Genomic DNA, 18336 nt, shown 5'->3' on the forward strand with positions numbered 1-18336 from the left:
CTCTTCATTTTGCTCCACAATTCATGCACCCTGGAGAGCGAGGTAGTGACAGTGCTCCCTTCCCTTTGAAAATGCTCATAATGACAGTACCGTAGGTTTTTGGGACAGATGTGCAAAACCCCAATTTAACCCCAGCAATCAGTACAGAAGGTATTTTTAGCACTTTGATGTTGTCTAATATGGTAGCAAAAGTTATCTACTGTACTCCCAACTGCTGCCGCTAGATGCCTCTGACAACGCAGCAAGGTTTCATGGGAAGTATGACGTTTACGTATGTGCACCACTTCAATCTGATTCATTCTAGCGAGCGAGCTAATCAAAACAATGAAGGCAATTATTCAAAGAGTGACAACAGCGAGCGTGTCAGGTGAGTAACGCTACCTTCTTCTTATTATTTTATTTCTATATCGCTCATAGTGTCAAAGAATGACAGTTCTTCACCGGTAGGCATGTTGCAGGCAGCACAGAGGATTGCTAACGTTAGCTACAGTAGTTTGGTAGCCGCACGGCTATCCAATCATGTATTTATGAAACACCTTTTCAGTGGTGTAAAGTAACTTATTTAATTGAAAATATTTTTAAGTACTACTTAAGTCGTTTTGGAGGGGGTATCTGTACTTTGCTATTTATATTTTTGACAACTTTTACTTTCACTTCTACATTCCTAAAGATAATAATGTACAATTTACTCCATACATTTTCCCTGACACCCTCAACCAGTCAAAACATTTTGACAGAAAAATTGCCCAATTTAAACACTTATCAAAATAACATTCCTGGTCATCTCTACTGTACTGCCTCTGACTCACTACTGTAAACACAAATGTTTATTTTGTAAAGTATGTCTGAGTGTTGGAGTGTGCCCATGGCTATCCGTAAATAAAATAAAACAAGAAATTGTGCCATGTGGTGTGCTTAATATAAGGAATTTGAAATTATTGATTTTCACTTTTGATACTTAAGTATATTTGAGCAATTCCATTTACTTTTGATACTTACGTATATTTAAAACCACACACTTTTGGACTTTTACTCAAGTAGTATTTTACTGGGAGACTTTCACTTTTACTTTAATCATTTTCTATTAGAGTATATTTACATTTACTCTATTATGACAATCGGGGACTTTTTCCACCACTGCCCATTTTACATCAGCAGATGTCACAACATGCTTATACAGAAACCCAGCCTAAAACTGGAACCTAGAGAGGAACCTAGAGAGGAACCAGGCTCTGAGGGGTGACCAGTCCTCTTCTGGCTGTGCCAGATGGAGATTATAAGAGTACATGGCCATTAAGTCTAGATCATTCTTCAAGATGTTCAAACTTTCATAGATGACCAGCAGGGTCAAATAATAATCCCAGTGGTTGTAGAGGGTGCAACAGGTCAGCACCTGTAAATATCAATCCCACTTTTTGAGAACCTGGCTAAAGAGCTGAAGCTATATGCCATGCTGAATTGCCCCAATATGTAATGATGTGTGCACCGACATGTCCAACGACTATTCCAAATGCAAATCGCTTTAAGTGGGTTCACTCTAAAAGTGGTTGTTACCAGTTACCACAGCTACAAAATCTCAAACCCTGGGTATTTCTACAATTTCTCTGCATCAAATGTGATTTGAAACCTAACATTAACCACACTGTTAACCTCATTGAATATCCCAGATACTGTACTGTAGCAGCCTACTACTACTTGCAAGACTGTCCGTGTGTGCCACACTTTTTGAGCAGAATGTGTCTGACACTGAATAATGAAAAGGGAAATTGTTTTATTGATTTGATAATTATGTCCTGTGTTGTCACAGTGGGAGAGGTGCCCATCAGCTCAATAGGCAGAGGACTGTGTGTGTTGCTGGGTATATCCATGGAGGACACACAGAAGGATGTTGACTACATGTGAGTGTGGGTTCATTCAGTCACAAAACATTGTCTTTGCACTACGGTACTGTAGCCCTTCTCCTACATAGGCAGGGCATAAGGGCCAGGTCAGGTTCATATCTGTAATAGGAATTTGTAAAACAACTGTAGCATTCACTTAGAGCTATTCGTTTGTATTTAGCCCAATACGTTTGGAACATCTGCACAAAATACTTGCTCACTCGTATAGCCATCTCCTTTGTGACCCCAACACACAAAGATTCTAATACATTAATTCCATATTTCAATCAAATCTACGCCCCAACATTCATTTCTCTGCTTCTCAGGGTTCGTAAGATCCTCAACCTGCGTCTGTTTGACGATGAGAACGGCCGGGCGTGGAGCAAAAGCGTCATGGACAAGGACTATGAAGTCCTGTGTGTCAGTCAGTTCACTCTGCAGTGCATACTGAAGGGTAACAAGCCAGACTTCCATGCTGCCATGCCTGCAGAGCTATCCCAGCCCTTCTATAATAACATCCTGGAACACCTGAGGAGCACCTACAAGCCGGAGATGATCAAAGGTGGGTGAACACACAGGACTAAATAGGAAACGATATTACTATGGGTGAACATCACTGACTGACACTGCAGGCGTACAGTCTGCTAAATACGCACTAGGCCTATATCAGCTGCTATAACTATATTACGAGCTACTCAACAAGCCTGAGATGGTCAAAGGTGGGTAGCCTAGCGGTTAGAGCGTTGGTACAGTAACCAGCAGGTTCCTTGTTCGAATCCCAGAGCTGGCAAGGTGTAAAAATCGTCCGTTCTGCCCTTGAGCAAGGCAGTTAACAACTACTGCTCCTGGGTTAAGGCAGCCCCCCCGCACCTCTCTGGTTATGAGGGGCTGGGTTAAATGCGGAAGACACATTTCAGTTGAATGCACTGAGTTGTACAACTGACTAGGTGTCTGTGTTCCCTCTAAGCTGCGAACAGCTCCCATCAGACTGCCGTGCAGAAGAAATATCCGTCCAGCCAGAGAAGCACGAGTTTGAACTTCACTCACCTTTCTTGACTTTTCCTCTTTAGTTAATTAACACTATCAACATTTCACTCTACTGTGGGAGTTGTGATCAAATCAACGCAATGTTAACCAATTTCAATGTAACATACCGACATAAAACAAACTATTCAAGACTTGGTATGCAAAACTAACAGCAAGATATTTTCTTGTAGGCAGAGCGCATTGGAGTAGGATTCTATAGTATTGACAGGCAGGTACTCTACACAGACCAGTGCGCCATAACTAATCAGAGCTGCAGTAGGCCTATATGCAAATAACCATTGCAATATATGGATCTGTGTCTTTCACTTTGAGCTGGAGCGTATTTAGGGTACAGTATGAGCGGTCGTGAATATTTGCACTTTTGTTCATATCCTTTGCTAGTCAGTGAGTTATTAGCCCAGTTATAGCTCATTTCTAGTCAACAATGGGGGAGTGGTTGCTTCCTACAAGAGCACAAAACGTGGACATTTCTAGACATCTTTGAAAATGTGTCAGGTAAATAGATTTGTTTAGGTCTTAGGGGCAGTGTTGTATTTTGAGACAGGCTTGAATAAGTTAAGATGCCAATAAGCAGAGCATAGGTTAATTTGACTGATTCTCTGTAATAATGGTATGGGAATAATAATGTATTGTATTTTGAAAAGTGGTTTCTTGCATAATAATTTTTTTCCCAGTCACCTCCTTGTTTGAATGAGAGGTGTATGAACAGGTTAATGTCAAGCCCTGCATGTGTTTTTTTCAAAAGTCTCATGGAATGTAGGTCTACAATGAACACCACACATTGGCTGCTACTGTAGGCTGAATGACAGAACAGCTATTTCTGTGTTAAAATGTCATTTGATTCATTTTTCTCTATTGTTTTTGATGGTAGGTCACTCGGGTAGGCCTACATTATGATCAAATAGCCACAGTAGCCTACTTGACCACTCTTACAACTGTAACGTAAAGCAGGTACAACCTCAGTGTTCACAATAAACGTGCGCCGGAAGTTGCACAGAATTTTCACAACCTTCAAGTTTGCGCTCAGCAGACCTTACATTTGCTCAGTGCCCCGGAGAATTTGAGGGAACATTGCTAGGTATCCCATTTCCTTTCCTCACTATTGAGTTGAACCAATCTGAGATGTGTGCTGTGCTGACCCGGTTACACTTCCACTTTAGTTGCTGGAACCATGCTGGAAAGGACAATGTGAACCGATAATATCAGAGCCAGCACTATAGGTCGGGTCAGCGCGATAGTGTGAAAAGGGTACAATACAGTAGGCTACACAAGCACTAGGCCTATACAGAGTGTACAAAACATTAGGAACACCTTCTCTTTCCATGACATACTGACCAGCTGAATCCAGGTGAAAGATATGATCCCTTATCGATGTCACTTGTGAAATCCACTTCAATCAGTGTAGATGAAAGGGAGGAGACAGGTTAGAGAAGGATTTTTAAGCCTTGAGACAATTGAGACATGGTTTGTGGATGTGTGCCATTCAGAGGGTGAATGGGCAAGACAAAGATTTAAGTGTCTTTTAACGGGGTATGGTAGTAGGTGCCAGGCGCACTGGTTTGTGTCAAGAACTGCAACGCTGCTGGGTTTTTCACACTCACCTGTTTCCTGTGAGTATCAAAACTGGTCCACCACCCAATGGACATCAAGCCAACTTGACACAACTGTGGGAAGCATTGGAGTCAACATGGGCCAGCATCCCTGTGGAACACTTTCGACACCTTATAGAATCCATACCCCGACAAATTGAGGCTGTTCGAAGGGGAGGGGGTGTTCCTAATGTTTGTTATACTCAGTATATATTGCAATATCACTATATCTATCTACGGGGCTGAGTTGGGCTGGGTGAGCGAGACACTGCAAGATGAGCCGTATAAAGAGTTTTTAAAATAGACTGCTATTGTACAGAATTTCACATCCAGTGACCCAAAAGTGTCGAGGACACTTTGCTGTGTAGGCAGTTTGTGGGCGGAGAGAAATGAACTCTCATAAGACACTCTAGATAGGAAAAGCCTAAATGAAGAGATCATTTTGATACCTAATAGTCACTATTATCTTGGTTATTTAATAGATGGTAAAAGGATCGGCATTCTGCTAGGTGTGTGGTTTTAATATTTAATAGCGTTGGGTCAATGTTTTGCTCAATCAGGGTTATGATGGATTGCAAAAGGTCATTTGTTCAAGCAAAGAGGTGAAGCTAAACTGAACAAAAATCTCAACGCAACATGCAACAATTTCAAAGATTTTACTGAGTTACAGTTCATATAAGGAAATCAGTCAATTAAAAATAAATTCATTAGGCCCTAATCTGTGGATTTAGAGAAATGAACATTCAATTATCTGGCAACTGCTCTGGTGGACATTTCTGCAGTGTGCATGCCAATTGCACGCTCCCTCAAAACTTGAGACATCTGTGGCATTGTGTTGTGTGACAATTTTAAAGTGGCCTTTTATTGTCCTCAGCACAAGGTGCACCTGTGTAATGATCATGCAGTTTAATCAGCTTCTTGATATGCCACACCTGTCAGGTGGATGGATTATATTGGCGAAGGAGAAATGCTCACTAACAGGAATGCAAAGAAATTTGTTAACAAAATTTGAGAGAAATAAGCTTTTTGTGCGCATGGAAAATCTCTGGGATATTTTTTCTTTCAGCTCATGAAACATGGGACCAACACTTTACATTTTATTTGTGTTCAGTCTAATTGAAAGCCTAAGGTCAATATCACAAACACCTGGAGAACTATAGTGAATAGAAGGGTTGCTGTTCATAGCTTGGGGAATTGAGACACTAGCTTAAGGCTCAACAAGGGTTAGCCTTATGCCAATGCACTCCTAAGTAAAACAGCCTAGACTACAGGGTCACGTGCAGTAGCCTTTATCCTTAAGGCCACTCAAGACTTGACTCCTGACATGAAAGGCTCGGAATCAGTTGGAACACCTGCTTTCCAGTTGAAACGGAGGTTCCATACATCGGTCATTAAGGTCATAGTTCACAGTGCAAAGGTTATGGTTGGTTCCACATATCTACATATACATATATACATATACATATATACAGTGTTCTATTTAATTATATGGTTCACAGTGCAAGGGTTATGGCGGTTCCACATTGGGGTGATTTTCTTTTATCGGGTCGTAGTTGGTGATGGTGTTTGGTGGGGAATTGGTTCAAGCCACCGGGGAGACGGTGTAGTGGAGGAACTCTGTGTCCCTGCTTGTCGTGGGACGCAAGCTCTCTAATTAGTCTTCTCACTGCCAAGGCCCAATCCCCCGAGTGGGAGAAACGAGATGATTCAGCGCTTTTTAGAACACACCACCCAGCCACCGGTTTCATGGGCAGATGATGTAATAAATCGAAGCATACCTGGACCAAAGGGGAACATTTTAAGTATAAACTTCCTGTCTTATTGTATCTTAACACTCTCTACCCCCGTGTCCCTGTTGTGCTGAGATGCCACCCGCTTATAAATCATTGATATAGATTAATATGCACAATAAGCTAACTGCAGTGGTTGTTACTGGATGGAAACGTTGAGTTATGTCATTTATATGGGCCTGTAGAGGAAGGGGGAAACAAAGGAGGATTCTAGTTCTTCTAACTGTTTTAGACTCATTTATATGTATTAAGGTTAATCTTTACATTTTCCTTTTGTCTTGTGTTTTTAGACGGGCAGTTTGGGGCCTACATGCAGGTTCAGATTCAGAATGACGGACCAGTCACCATCGAACTGGTGTCTCCTTCTGCTCCCATGGACCCCAAACAGGTACAGTTGTTGCTGTTGATTTCTGCAAGTAGGGAGTTGGCCCATGTTGTATGATGGTGTCATATTGCGGAGTCTCCCTTTATTAGGCTATGTATTGCTAGACTATATTTCTTCTAAGTGGTTCAGACGTTCTCTCAACACTCACTGTATATCCTGCTATCCTCCAGCAGGTGGTGGTGCAGGCCTTACTTCTCCTTGTAGTAACAGATGGAGAACGGACCATGATCAACATGCAAAGCTGCACTATTGCTTTTCTTAGTGCAGTTAGTTAGTCAACCTCTGGTCCATGGACCGGCACCGCTCCCTGAGATGTGGCTTACCGGTCCCCGAGATAGCTGTCAGACATTTAGTTGGTCAGTTTTCTGTTGTAATTTTAGTCCCTGGCTTCAAGGAGGTGAACCATAGATTTGCTGGTCCCTGATAAAAAAAACAATCCTGATCCTGTAGATGTGTACTGATTATCCCATGAATCTGTCCTGCTCTGTCCCAGCACCCCTCTGGCCTAGCTGAAAGACCACTGATTGACCAAAGCACACTCTGAAAGGTTTGAGTTGTCATGTGTCAGAAGTGTGTGTGTGGGGGCGACATAACATATGATTGGCAGGCCAGGGCGAGGTGGGGGTCGCCACCGCATGGGTGCCCCCGCTCTCCCCACAGGGATCGGTTGACTCCTGAGTCACTGTGCACTCTGTTACCATGACGACGGCCTCCGCAGGGGCGACTCAGGCCATGCTGGCTAAGAAATATATTTGAATGTGGAATAATGATTTATGAGTTCTGATGTGTAGTCTAAGTAGTGACAAGTTCACCCACAATGTTATATTAATAATGGATGTCCTCTCTTAGGGACAGTTTCCTGGCCCTAGATTAAGCTCTGTCCTGGACTATAAAGCATGCTCATTCTAAATTCTCCATTGAACATGCTTTCAGGACTAGGCTTAATCCTCATCGAAGAAACCGTCCCTTAATGTATTACTGGGCATCTGTTTTTGAATGGTCATTTCAGGTCATTTTAAGTGTATTTTAGGCAATGTTTCCATCTTTAAACATGACAAATGGATAACCTTTGGGTAACACTGCTGATTCCACAGTATCTCCCAGTCCTGTTGTGTAACACAGAGGGATTTGAAGGAGCAAAAGCCTTGATGAATGTGTTACACCACCACATCTACTTGAAGACATCGCGCTATGATCCAAACTTAGCAGACAGCAGTCAGGCCCACTCCAAATAGCAGCAGCCATGAGGGACTAGGGACATCCCTCCCTGCTTCTCCTAAACCGTCCGCTTCACATTGTATTTTATCCAAATCAAATCGAACTTTATTTGTCACATGCGCCGAATACAAGTGTAGACCTTACCGTGAAGTGCTTACTTACCAACAGTGCAGTTCAAGAAGAGTTAAGAAAGTATTTACCAAGTAAACTAAAGTAAAAAATAATAGAAAGTAACACAATAAAATAACAATATCGAGGCTATATACAGGGGGTATCGAGTCAATGTTTGGGGGTACAATGAGTAATTTGAAATTGTAGTGTTTTAGTTATTTGTGAATTGTTGAAGACTTCCTGAATGTGATTCCAGTCACTTCTGTGTGTGCGTGGTCTTTTTGTGTGTAAACTTGGCTGACTGCTCGGTCCAATGGATGTAAGCGGCAGTCTTCCGAATTTTAATCCTGTCTGTTTTGGATGTTTGGGATGTTGTTGTGCAGTTAGAGGGGTGAATGCCAAGACTGAGAGGATCCCCAGTCAACTGGGGGAGCAGCTGAAACACACACTTCCTTTCCATGAATAAGAAGCTTTATCAGATCCTAGGAGGGACAACAGAGCCTAGCAAACAATACCATTAAGTCAAGTTATCCTGTTTCTATTGTTCTGTGAAAGTAATTTTGAATACGAAACAGTGGTCTTAATCACTGAAATGTCATGTGATCATTTTTATTGGGGGTCTTCAAAGCAACACAACACCCTGGGTAAGATGGTATCATTGCTTGCTAGCTAGCTAACCCCGATGTAGTTTGTACAGGGATAACTAGATACATTGTGGTTTTTTAGTCTTATTCTCTTTAAATAATTAAGAGTTTGTGGGATGTTGTGGCTTTAGCATGACATTTAAGTCATAAATATTTCCTGTGGCGCTCATGAAAGTTTTAGCATGTATGTTTACAAACCTTTTCAGGGATAGTTGTGCACCTTCTAGTGTAGGGTGGTTGTTTAGTGTTCATTGAGCAGAACAGAGATAGCTGCTACAGTAGTTCCCTCAGAGAGGAGTTCAATAGATTAGCCTCGCAGCTAAACCGTAGATGGTGTGTGAATGGGAAGATGACTCGGCTCTTTCTGAGTGGGACCGCTTTATATTGTCAAGACAGTTAATGCTGCATCGAAATGGTCATGGCTTCTGGGAAATAGCAGCACAGTGAAACAAAGCTCTGATGTTTATTTCTCTTTCTTGTTCTGCCCTTTTCATCTTCTCTTCTCTTGTTTTTATGTAGCTAAGTATTTGGTACAGTTCTACATAGCTAGGTCCCTGGGTTTTTCTTGACCACGAACAACTCAGGTCCCTACTAACACATTAGAACAATCCAAGTTTTTTCCTTCTCCTTTACCCCCCCCCCCCCCCCCCCCAGCTCGCTAAACAGGAGAAACAACAGCAGAGGAAAGAGAAGACACGCTCGAAAGGACCCTTGGAGTCAGGCAGGGAGAGGGCCGCCCCGCGCCCCAGAGCACAGGACCCTAACGCCAGCAGTGGAGCAGACGGAGACGTGTCGTCAGAGAGGGAGACCTAGGGCAGCACGGTGAGCCTGGAGTCACCCAACCTGCTCTACTGGTAGTGCTGTATTACTTATACTAAAAATGTACAAATAAATAACCAATAAAGTTGTCCTCTGTTTTGGAGGGTTGATGTCAGGGCAAAGTAGTGGTATCTAGTGCTGTATGCATCTGCTACGAAACGCTTCACGTCACTGGTCCTTTGTTCCAGCTTCTGGATTGCCTCTCTGTATTTATTGCACACAATCATGGATGAAATAGAACCACTTCAATCCACATTGGTGTATGTTGTACTGCACATAGTCCTTGGTCGCTCCGTGTTATTGTTGACATTTGTAGTGAAATCCAGAAGGAGGCTGTTTCTTATACAAGTGTTCAGATCTCCGGATTAGAGGGCTCTGCTCTTATTCATCCCTAGCGTTTGTTTGTTTACTAGAAACAGAATTGGAGTCACTGAGTTAGTCCATCAGCCCGCGTGTGGTGTGGTGTGGTGTGGTCGCCACTACGCCTTACCGTGTTGGGGTCAAAAACGCAGTGACCCCGTGGTGGAGTTGGTGTGGCATCGGAGCGAACACACCACCACACGACGTCACTACTGGGTGACGTATCCTCTCTTTCATTTCATAACCATGCACATACACACATCATGCATATGCACACACATTATACACACAATATATGTAATTTAGAGACACAACACACACACTCCATGTCCCTCATGGCTCTTCGTACTCAGCCTCCGGCGGTATCCCAGACTCCCCGGTGGTGAGGACACTGTACTCCCCTCACTTTACGAGAGAAGGAGACGGGAGAGAGGGGGGCAGGCTGGGTAAATATGCCGCAAGACATCAGCAAGGCCTCCCCGAGATGGTTGCATAAGGCCACTTTGTCTGACAGAGAGCGAAAGCCGAGGGAGGGAGGGGGGAGGGAGGGAAGTGGAGGGGGAGGGAGAGATTGAGAGTTGTTTTCATTTTTCACTTTCGGGGGGGAACGCAAAGGCAGCAGCTCTGTGTGATAAGCGAGCTCAGACTTGAACTTGAAGGTAGAGAAATGCTCACGCTCCTCCTCATCTCTTCCTTTTCTCTCCTCTCTCTCGCTTCCTCTGTTCCGTCGCTTCATTTTTTTAAAGGGGAACTTTGTCTCCCTGAGGTTTGCTTACTATGACTTAAACATGAGCAGTGTGCACCACTGTGTGTGTGTCTCAGAATGATTAGAGTCATTTTGTGACAAGTCTTTTGTCCTATCTTCCCTCACTTCCTTCCTGCAATGTTCTATTTAAATGAAATGTTCTTGTGGTTCTGTTACTGCAAGACTCCTCCTGCTCTCAATACTACAACTACTGCTCTTTACACGGCCACCACTCCTACTAATGATACTGTGTCCAATACTGCTGTGTCCAATACTGCTGTGTCCAATACTGCTGTGTCCAATACTGCTGTGTCCAGTGCTACTGTGTCCAATACTGCTGTGTCCAATACTGCTGTGTCCAATACTGCTGTGTCCAATACTGCTGTGTCCAATACTGCTGTGTCCAATACTGCTGTGTCCAGTGCTACTGTGTCCAATACTGCTGTGTCCAGTGCTACTGTGTCCAATACTGCTGTGTCCAATACTGCTGTGTCCAATACTGCTGTGTCCAATACTGCTGTGTCCAATACTGCTGTGTCCAATACTGCTGTGTCCAATACTGCTGTGTCCAATGCCGCTGTGTCCAATGCCGCTGTGTCCAATGCCGCTGTGTCCAATGCCGCTGTGTCCAATGCCGCTGTGTCCAATGCCGCTGTGTCCAATGCCGCTGTGTCCAATGCCGCTGTGTCCAATGCCGCTGTGTCCAATGCCGCTGTGTCCAATGCCGCTGTGTCCAATGCCGCTGTGTCCAATGCTACTAACAGTCTATACAAGTTGCTCTGGATAATGGCACCTGCTAATTGATGTTCTATAAATTAATATATTGATAACGATGTGCGTTGCTTCTTATAGATCTACCATATTGATGATGGGAGGAGCCCAGTCTGCCAAAATGGACTTCATCTGCAGAGACTGTGAGACGTGACTCTGGACTGTTCTCCTGGAAGAACGTGTGGGCTTCTTCCTCTCCATCTTTATCTACAACATTGGCAGTCTCTGCCTTGTACCCTCTCTGCCACTGTCTTCCTCTACTCAAAGACATGGGACCTTCCACCCAAAATCCAAAGGCACCTATGACAGCGAGGGGGTAGTGGGGAACAGTCCAGAGTAGGACATTCTCTCACCTTACCTTTGTAGTTCTTGTCTTAATAAGGACAACACATTTGATATTTATGAATGTTGTGAACATGATATGCTATACTGCTGTTTAGTGGATTTCAATGTAAATGTTGTCATTTTATAAAAGAAAACGTGGTGTGTGGACCTATGCTGTGTTTGTTGTCTGTGTGTGAGTGCGTACATGCTCTATCCTTGTTCTTGGATGGTCTGAGGGAGGAACACACCTACCTTCCCATTGAACACAAATACCTTCAAAACTCCAGTATTTAGTTGACCGAGCATCTATTCCTGGCCTACAGGATCTGCTGTGCCCTCGCAGCGTGACGTTGTGCTGGGATGAGATTTCTCTCCATGTTTATTTCTGGTTGAGAACAGAACGGGAGGAAAACTGAGAAACAACGTCAGGCTCTGGAGATATCATATGAGGAGAAGACAAGACGTGACCCAAATATGTCTGGATCTACTGTGGGTTTTAGGGGGGCTCTACGCTCTAGACAGCCCCGACCTATGTTTCATCGCAACAGGGAAAGTGACTGCTGGATTATGGATGTAGATACCAGCCAAGACAGTACAGCAGAAGTGATGAAAGCCATTTTGATTTTAGTGGTGCATAGTTGAGACTGTGTGGTTCCACATGTATATTGGGGTCCCTACTGGCAATGACTCATTGAGGGGGGGGGTGTTCCACAGTTTGTGTGTGAGTTGTTCCGTCTTTGATAGTGTTTCCGTGTGGATCTCAGTACTGTACTAGAAGTGTGCACTTCCGTGTGTGTATCAACTTCCAGGCCTTTGGAGCCGTGTCTGGGCGCGGTGTCAGTTCAGTTGGACATGGGAAAGTGGGTTAAATTCCAGGCATTCTGCTACATCTGAGACTGCTACAGCGTTTGGGGTTGTCTGTTTCTTTCGGAGGCTTTATCTTGCCTCTCATGTGTGAGCCAGTCTCTTGCCAAACCCCACTGGCTATGGAAAAACAATTTAACTGGATTTAATTTGTTGCCCCCCCCCCCACTTCCTTCCTCCTCCCTCTTTCTTTTCTTTTGTGCACCTCTGAGACTTTGGGAATTCATCTTATTTAGTATACTAAATAACTCCATGCCCGGGTTGAGTGCAGGATTCCTCTCTACAGGTTATAGGCAATCGTCCATTTCAGGTGTGGTTTTATGCACAAAACCACATCTGGGTCGCAACGGACAGTTTGGTTGTGTGTGATGTTTGGCTTTTGTTTTTCATGTATTTTCTAATGACAGTACAATGGCATCCTTCTGTGGTCAGGTAGCGTATAAGATACTAGTGTAAGAGGACAAATCTTCTGAGACATAAAGCACTATCTTGTTTGGTGCATTATTATGCAACTTGTTTTTCAATTACACCACCTTTTGCCACTTCTTTTTATTTTTTTTCTCTTTCATTCTCTGATTCTCTCTCTCCTTCCCCACAGTCCTTGACTCAAAGGGTTAAAGGAGGCACAATGAAACCTAGTTGCTAAGAGCCCTAACCACTTTTTCCACTCTTGCTGGAAACTTTCCAGTGCTATTTATAAGAAAACTCCAGCAATCAAGAGTGACTGTTTGTCAGAATTAAGATATCATCCTGAAATTATAAATATCCTAGAAACCTATTATTTTTTTCATAATTGTATGTGAATAGCCTAATATAATTTGTTTGGAAGAAAAGTTGCCTCATTTCATATCATTTACATTCTGTGAAGCCTTTCACTGGGTTAGGCCTGTTTAATTCAAAGCATGCATGTCTAATGATAGTAAATAACGTCAAGCTAGTTATATTTCCCACTGTAAAGTAATCACAGTCCATCTTATTTGATGACATAGAAATTAATGTAAAATTCATGAGCAATGCATTCATTGATATATTATGTAACATACGCATAATAGCTTATAGCCTACTCAACTATTCTTTAAGGTGGCCTGGACACAAACAACTTTTAAAGATATCTTTATGGAAGCTTATGTAATTCAGCTATCATGTATTAATGACAACATCATGCAAAAAAAACTTTCCAAGAAAAGGGTAGTGATAGGCAGTGTACCGAGCCTCGAAAAGAATGTATGTTATACTCTCAATGTCTCTAGGCAATTTCTACGTCAAACAGCTTGCACATTTGTTCTCTCTCTCGCTCTCTCTCTTTCTCTCTCTCTCTCTCTCTCGCTCTCTCTCTCTTGTCGGACACAGCATCCTACAATAACATCACCATACACATCAGTGAGAAATCCAGTGTTGCGCGCACGAGACGCCACAGTCGCATCTATGGAGCGCTCCTGCCGCCTGTCCTACTATTGCATGAAATGAAAGTGTAATATGACATAGAAGCAAGAAGCCCTGGCACTTCAAAAGAAAAATAAACCTTGCAGTCCACACCTCAACACTCGCGACTATCCAACGATACCGACTTGAAACTTTACAAGCCCCCCCCCCCCCCCCCCCCCTCCACACACACACACACCGTTCCCCCACTTTGTGTCCGTTCGTGTAAAATTCCCTCGGAGAGCTTTGCTGCTCATTTCACTCCAGCGGCTACATGGACGAGGAAGAAGCCGCGGAAAGGATGCCTCCAGCCGGCGTCCGACCCCGGAATCGCCCGCCGCAAGTGATGCTGAACCAGAAAAAGATCAAAGCGAGACGGAAAAAGCGAAAGGAGTTGGTTTTGATCCAAATATGCTTGATGGGAGGGATGCTTCTCTTCGTCAAGGGGTTCTCCTACCTAGCAGAAAATTCAGGTGAGGGTAGGCCTATCAACTTACCCCCCTATTGGGGGATGGAATGCTGAAGTGGGAGTTCAATAATGGCTGTTATGTAGCCCATAGAGTCCATTGTTTTGTTACCCTGTTTTGTAATAATACAGTGTTACATTGATTTTGCACATCATGCAAATTGTGTTTTAATTGTTGGCTACTTTTGAGTTGTTCTCGTTTTGCACAGTTCTGAACTGGACTGGAGTGTGGTCAGGGGTGTAATGCACCCCAAAAATCTGAGGGGGCACAAAGTCTGTGAGGATGGCTGGTGTGTGTGGTCAAGAGGGGGGCTAGGGCCCTTGTCCTGAAGTTGGAGAATTGTTCATTTTTCAAACAGCTGAAACACTTTTTTTTCTGCAATGTAGAGCACGGGTTGGAACCACATTTATTTCCCAATGGTTTCGTTCTGAACAGAACCATTCTTTTTTCGTTCCATTCCACTATTCTGACCAGCATAATAAAGTTCTGAACCAGTTCGAACCAAAATAACGTTACAGTTTATGGCATTCCTTTCTGTTCGTTTTTAAACCCCTGAAATATATATAGTTTACATTTAGCTCGACAATAAATTACTTCACCATTCAATGTGCATAGAGCAGTTTTCTATGGAGTGGGTAAGCGATTTAATCTGTATAGGAAATTTAGCCAACTGTATTTTGCCGTAACAGCATGGTTTAATCATAATGAAGGACAAACACACACACTGTGCTGGATTTGAAAAGTCCATTGACTCTTCTCTAATTAACCATCTCTCCCGAATTTCTGAATTACGCTTGTAACGTCGTCAGTAGGCTACAGTAACCTATGTAACGTCGTCAGTAGGCTACAGTAACCTATGTAACGTCATCAGTAGGCTACAGTAACCTATGTAATGTTGTCAGAGACTACAGTAACCTATGTAATGTTGTCAGAGACTACAGTAACCTATGTAACGTCGTCAGTAGGCCACAGTAACCTATGTAACGTCGTCAGTAGGCTACAGTAACCTATGTAACGTCGTCAGTAGACTACAGTAATGTTGTCAGTAGGCCACAGTAACCTATGTAACGTTGTCAGTAGACTACAGTAACCTATGTAACGTCGTCAGTAGGCCACAGTAACCTATGTAATGTTGTCAGTAGACTACAGTAACCTATGTAACGTCGTCAGTAGGCCACAGTAACCTATGTAACGTTGTCAGTAGGCTACAGTAACCTATGTAACGTCGTTAGTAGACTACAGTAACCTATGTAACGTTCTCAGTAGACTACAGTAACCTATGTAACGTCGTCAGTAGGCCACAGTAACCTATGTAACGTCGTCAGTAGGCTACAGTAACCTATGTAACGTCGTTAGTAGACTACAGTAACCTATGTAACGTTCTCAGTAGACTACAGTAACCTATGTAACGTCGGCAGTAGGCTACAGTAACCTACAGTTGAAGTCGGAAGTTTACATACACCTTAGCCAAATACATTTAAACTCAGTTTTTCACAATTCCTGACATTTAATCCTAGTAACACTTCCCTGTTTTAGGTCAGTTCGGATCACCACTTTATTTGAAGAATGTGAAATGTCAGAATAATAGTAGAGAGAATGATTTACTTCTGCTTTTATTTTTTTCATCGCATTCCCAGTGGGTCAGAACACTCAATTGGTATTTGGTAGCATTGCCTTTAAATTGTTTATCTTGGGTCAAATGTTTCGGGTGGCCTCCCACAAGCTTCCCACAATAAGTTTGGTGAATTTTGGCCCATTCCTCCTGACAGAGCTGGTGTAACTGAGTCAGTTCTGCCCACAAATTTTCAATGGGATTGAGGTCAGGGCTTTGTGATGGCCACTCCATTAGCTTGACTTTGTTGTCCTTAAAGCCATTTTGCCACAACTTTGGAAGTATGCTTGGGGTCATTGTCCATTTGGATACCCATTTGCGACCAAACTTTAACTTCCTGACTGATGTCTTGAGATGTTGCTTCAATATATCCACATAATTTCCCTTCCTCGTGATGCCATCTATTTTGTGAAGTGCACCAGTCCCTCCTGCAGCAAAGCACCCCCACAAGATGATGCTGCCACCCCCGTGCTTCATGGTGTTCTTCGGCTTGCAAGCCTCCCCGTTTTTCCTCTAAACATAAAGATGGTCATTATGGCCAAACAGTTCTATTTTTGTTTCATCAGACCAGAGGACATTTCTCCAAAAATTACAATCTTTGTCCCCATGTGCAGTTGCAAACCATAGTCTGGCTTTTTTATGGCGGTTTTGGAGCAGTGGCTTCTTCCTTGCTGAGCGGCCTTTCAGGTTATGTCGATATAGGACTCATTTTACTGTGGATTTAGATACTTTTGTACCTGTTTCCTCCAGCATCTTCACAAGGTCCTTTGCTGTTGTTCTGGGATTGATTTTCACTTTTCGCACCAAAGTACATTCATCTTTAGGAGACAGAACGCGTCTCCTTCCTGAGCGGTATGACGGCTGCGTGGTCCCATGGTGTTTATACTTGCGTACTATTGTTTGTACAGATGAACGTGGTACCTTCAGGCATTTGGAAATTGCTCCCAAAAACTGAGTTTAAATGTATTTGGCCAAGGTGTATGTAAACTTCTGACTTTAACTGTATTTATTTACAGTACCAGTCAAAGGTTTGGACACACCTACTCATTCTAGGGTTTTCCTTTCTTTTTGCTATTTTCTACGTTGTAGAATACTAGTGAAGACATCATAACTATTAAATAAGACATATGGAATCATGTAGTAACCAAAAAAAGTGTTTTGCATACTCTTGGCATTTTCTCATACCAGCTTCATGAGGTAGTCACCTGGATTGCATTTCAATGAATAGGTGTGCCTTGTTAAAAGTTAATTTGTGGAAATTCTTTCCTTAATACATTTGAGCCAATCAGTTGTGTTGTGACAATTTAGGGGTGGTATACAGAAGAGTTTTATTTGGTTAAATACCAAGTCCATATTATGGCAAGAACAGCTCAAATAAGCAAAGATAAATTACAGTCCATCATTACTTTAAGACATGAAGGTCAGTCAAAACTTTGATTGTTTCTTCAAGTGCAGTCTCAAAAGCCATCAAGCGCTATGATGAAACTGTCTCTCATGAGGACCGCCACAGGAAAGGAAGACCCAGAGTTACCTCTGCTGCAGAGGATAAGTTCATTAGATTTACCAGCCTCAGAAATTGCAGCCCAAAAAAATCAAGTAACAGACACTTCTCAACATCAACTGTTCAGAGGAGACTGTGTGAATCAGTCCTTCATGGTCGAATTGCTGCAAAGAAACCACTACTTAAGGACACCAATAATAAGAAGAGACTTGCTTGGGCCAAGAAACCCGAGCAATGGACATTAGACCGGTGGAAATCTGTCCTTTGGTATGATGACTCCAAATTTCAGATTTTTGGTTCCAACCGCCGTGTGTTTGTAAGACGGATGATCTCCGCATGTGTGGTTCCCACCGTGAAGCATGGAGGAGGAGGTGTGATGGTACTTTGCTGCTGACACTGTCTGTGATTTTATTTAGAATTTAAGGTACACTTAACCAGCATGGCTACCACAGCATTCTGCAGTGATATGCCTTCCCATCTGGTTTCCGCTTAGTGGAACAATCATTTGTTTTTCAACAGGACAATGACCAATACACCCCTAGGCTGTGTAAGGGCTATTTGACCAGTGAGAGTGATGGAGTACTGCATCAAATGACCTGGCCTCCACAATTACCTGACCTCAACCTCATTGAGATGGCTTGGAATGAGCAGAGTGGAGGAAAAGCAGCCAACAAGTGCATATGTGGGAACTCCTTCAAAACTGTTGGAAAAGCATTCCTCATGAAGCTGGTTGAGAATGCCAAGAGTGTGCAAAGCTGTCATCGGGGCAAAAGGTGGCTACTTTGAA

The 18336-nt window shown here is 43.0% G+C and overlaps 2 protein-coding genes across 4 annotated transcripts in view; both read left to right on the forward strand.

The window, feature by feature from the left end:
- Positions 1 to 240: 240 nt before the first annotated feature.
- On the forward strand, positions 241 to 11851 carry LOC129839856 (D-aminoacyl-tRNA deacylase 1-like). 3 transcript variants are annotated; one of them, XM_055907542.1, is made up of 6 exons: positions 242 to 367; positions 1808 to 1898; positions 2207 to 2442; positions 6597 to 6694; positions 9319 to 9486; positions 11441 to 11851. In XM_055907542.1, the coding sequence occupies exons 1-5, from the start codon at positions 325 to 327 to the stop codon at positions 9475 to 9477; spliced, it is 627 nt and encodes a 208-aa protein (XP_055763517.1). In that variant the 5' UTR covers positions 242 to 324; the 3' UTR covers positions 9478 to 9486; positions 11441 to 11851. The 3 variants fall into 3 exon arrangements, with proteins under 3 accessions (XP_055763519.1, XP_055763517.1, XP_055763518.1); XM_055907543.1 differs by having other exon boundaries at positions 9319 to 9518; positions 11441 to 11527; XM_055907544.1 differs by lacking the exon at positions 9319 to 9486 and having other exon boundaries at positions 241 to 367.
- Positions 11852 to 14144: 2293 nt separating this feature from the next.
- LOC129839855 (sodium/potassium/calcium exchanger 3-like) overlaps positions 14145 to 18336 on the forward strand; it is a 69054-nt gene continuing 64862 nt past the window's right edge. Inside the window, exon 1 of the mRNA XM_055907541.1 lies at positions 14145 to 14442. Coding sequence (XP_055763516.1) covers positions 14244 to 14442 — 199 coding nt within the window. The 5' untranslated portion in view covers positions 14145 to 14243. The remainder of the gene's footprint in view (positions 14443 to 18336) is intronic.

The sequence above is a fragment of the Salvelinus fontinalis genome, chromosome 40 (assembly GCF_029448725.1).
Source record: "Salvelinus fontinalis isolate EN_2023a chromosome 40, ASM2944872v1, whole genome shotgun sequence".
Classification (NCBI taxonomy): domain Eukaryota; kingdom Metazoa; phylum Chordata; class Actinopteri; order Salmoniformes; family Salmonidae; genus Salvelinus; species Salvelinus fontinalis.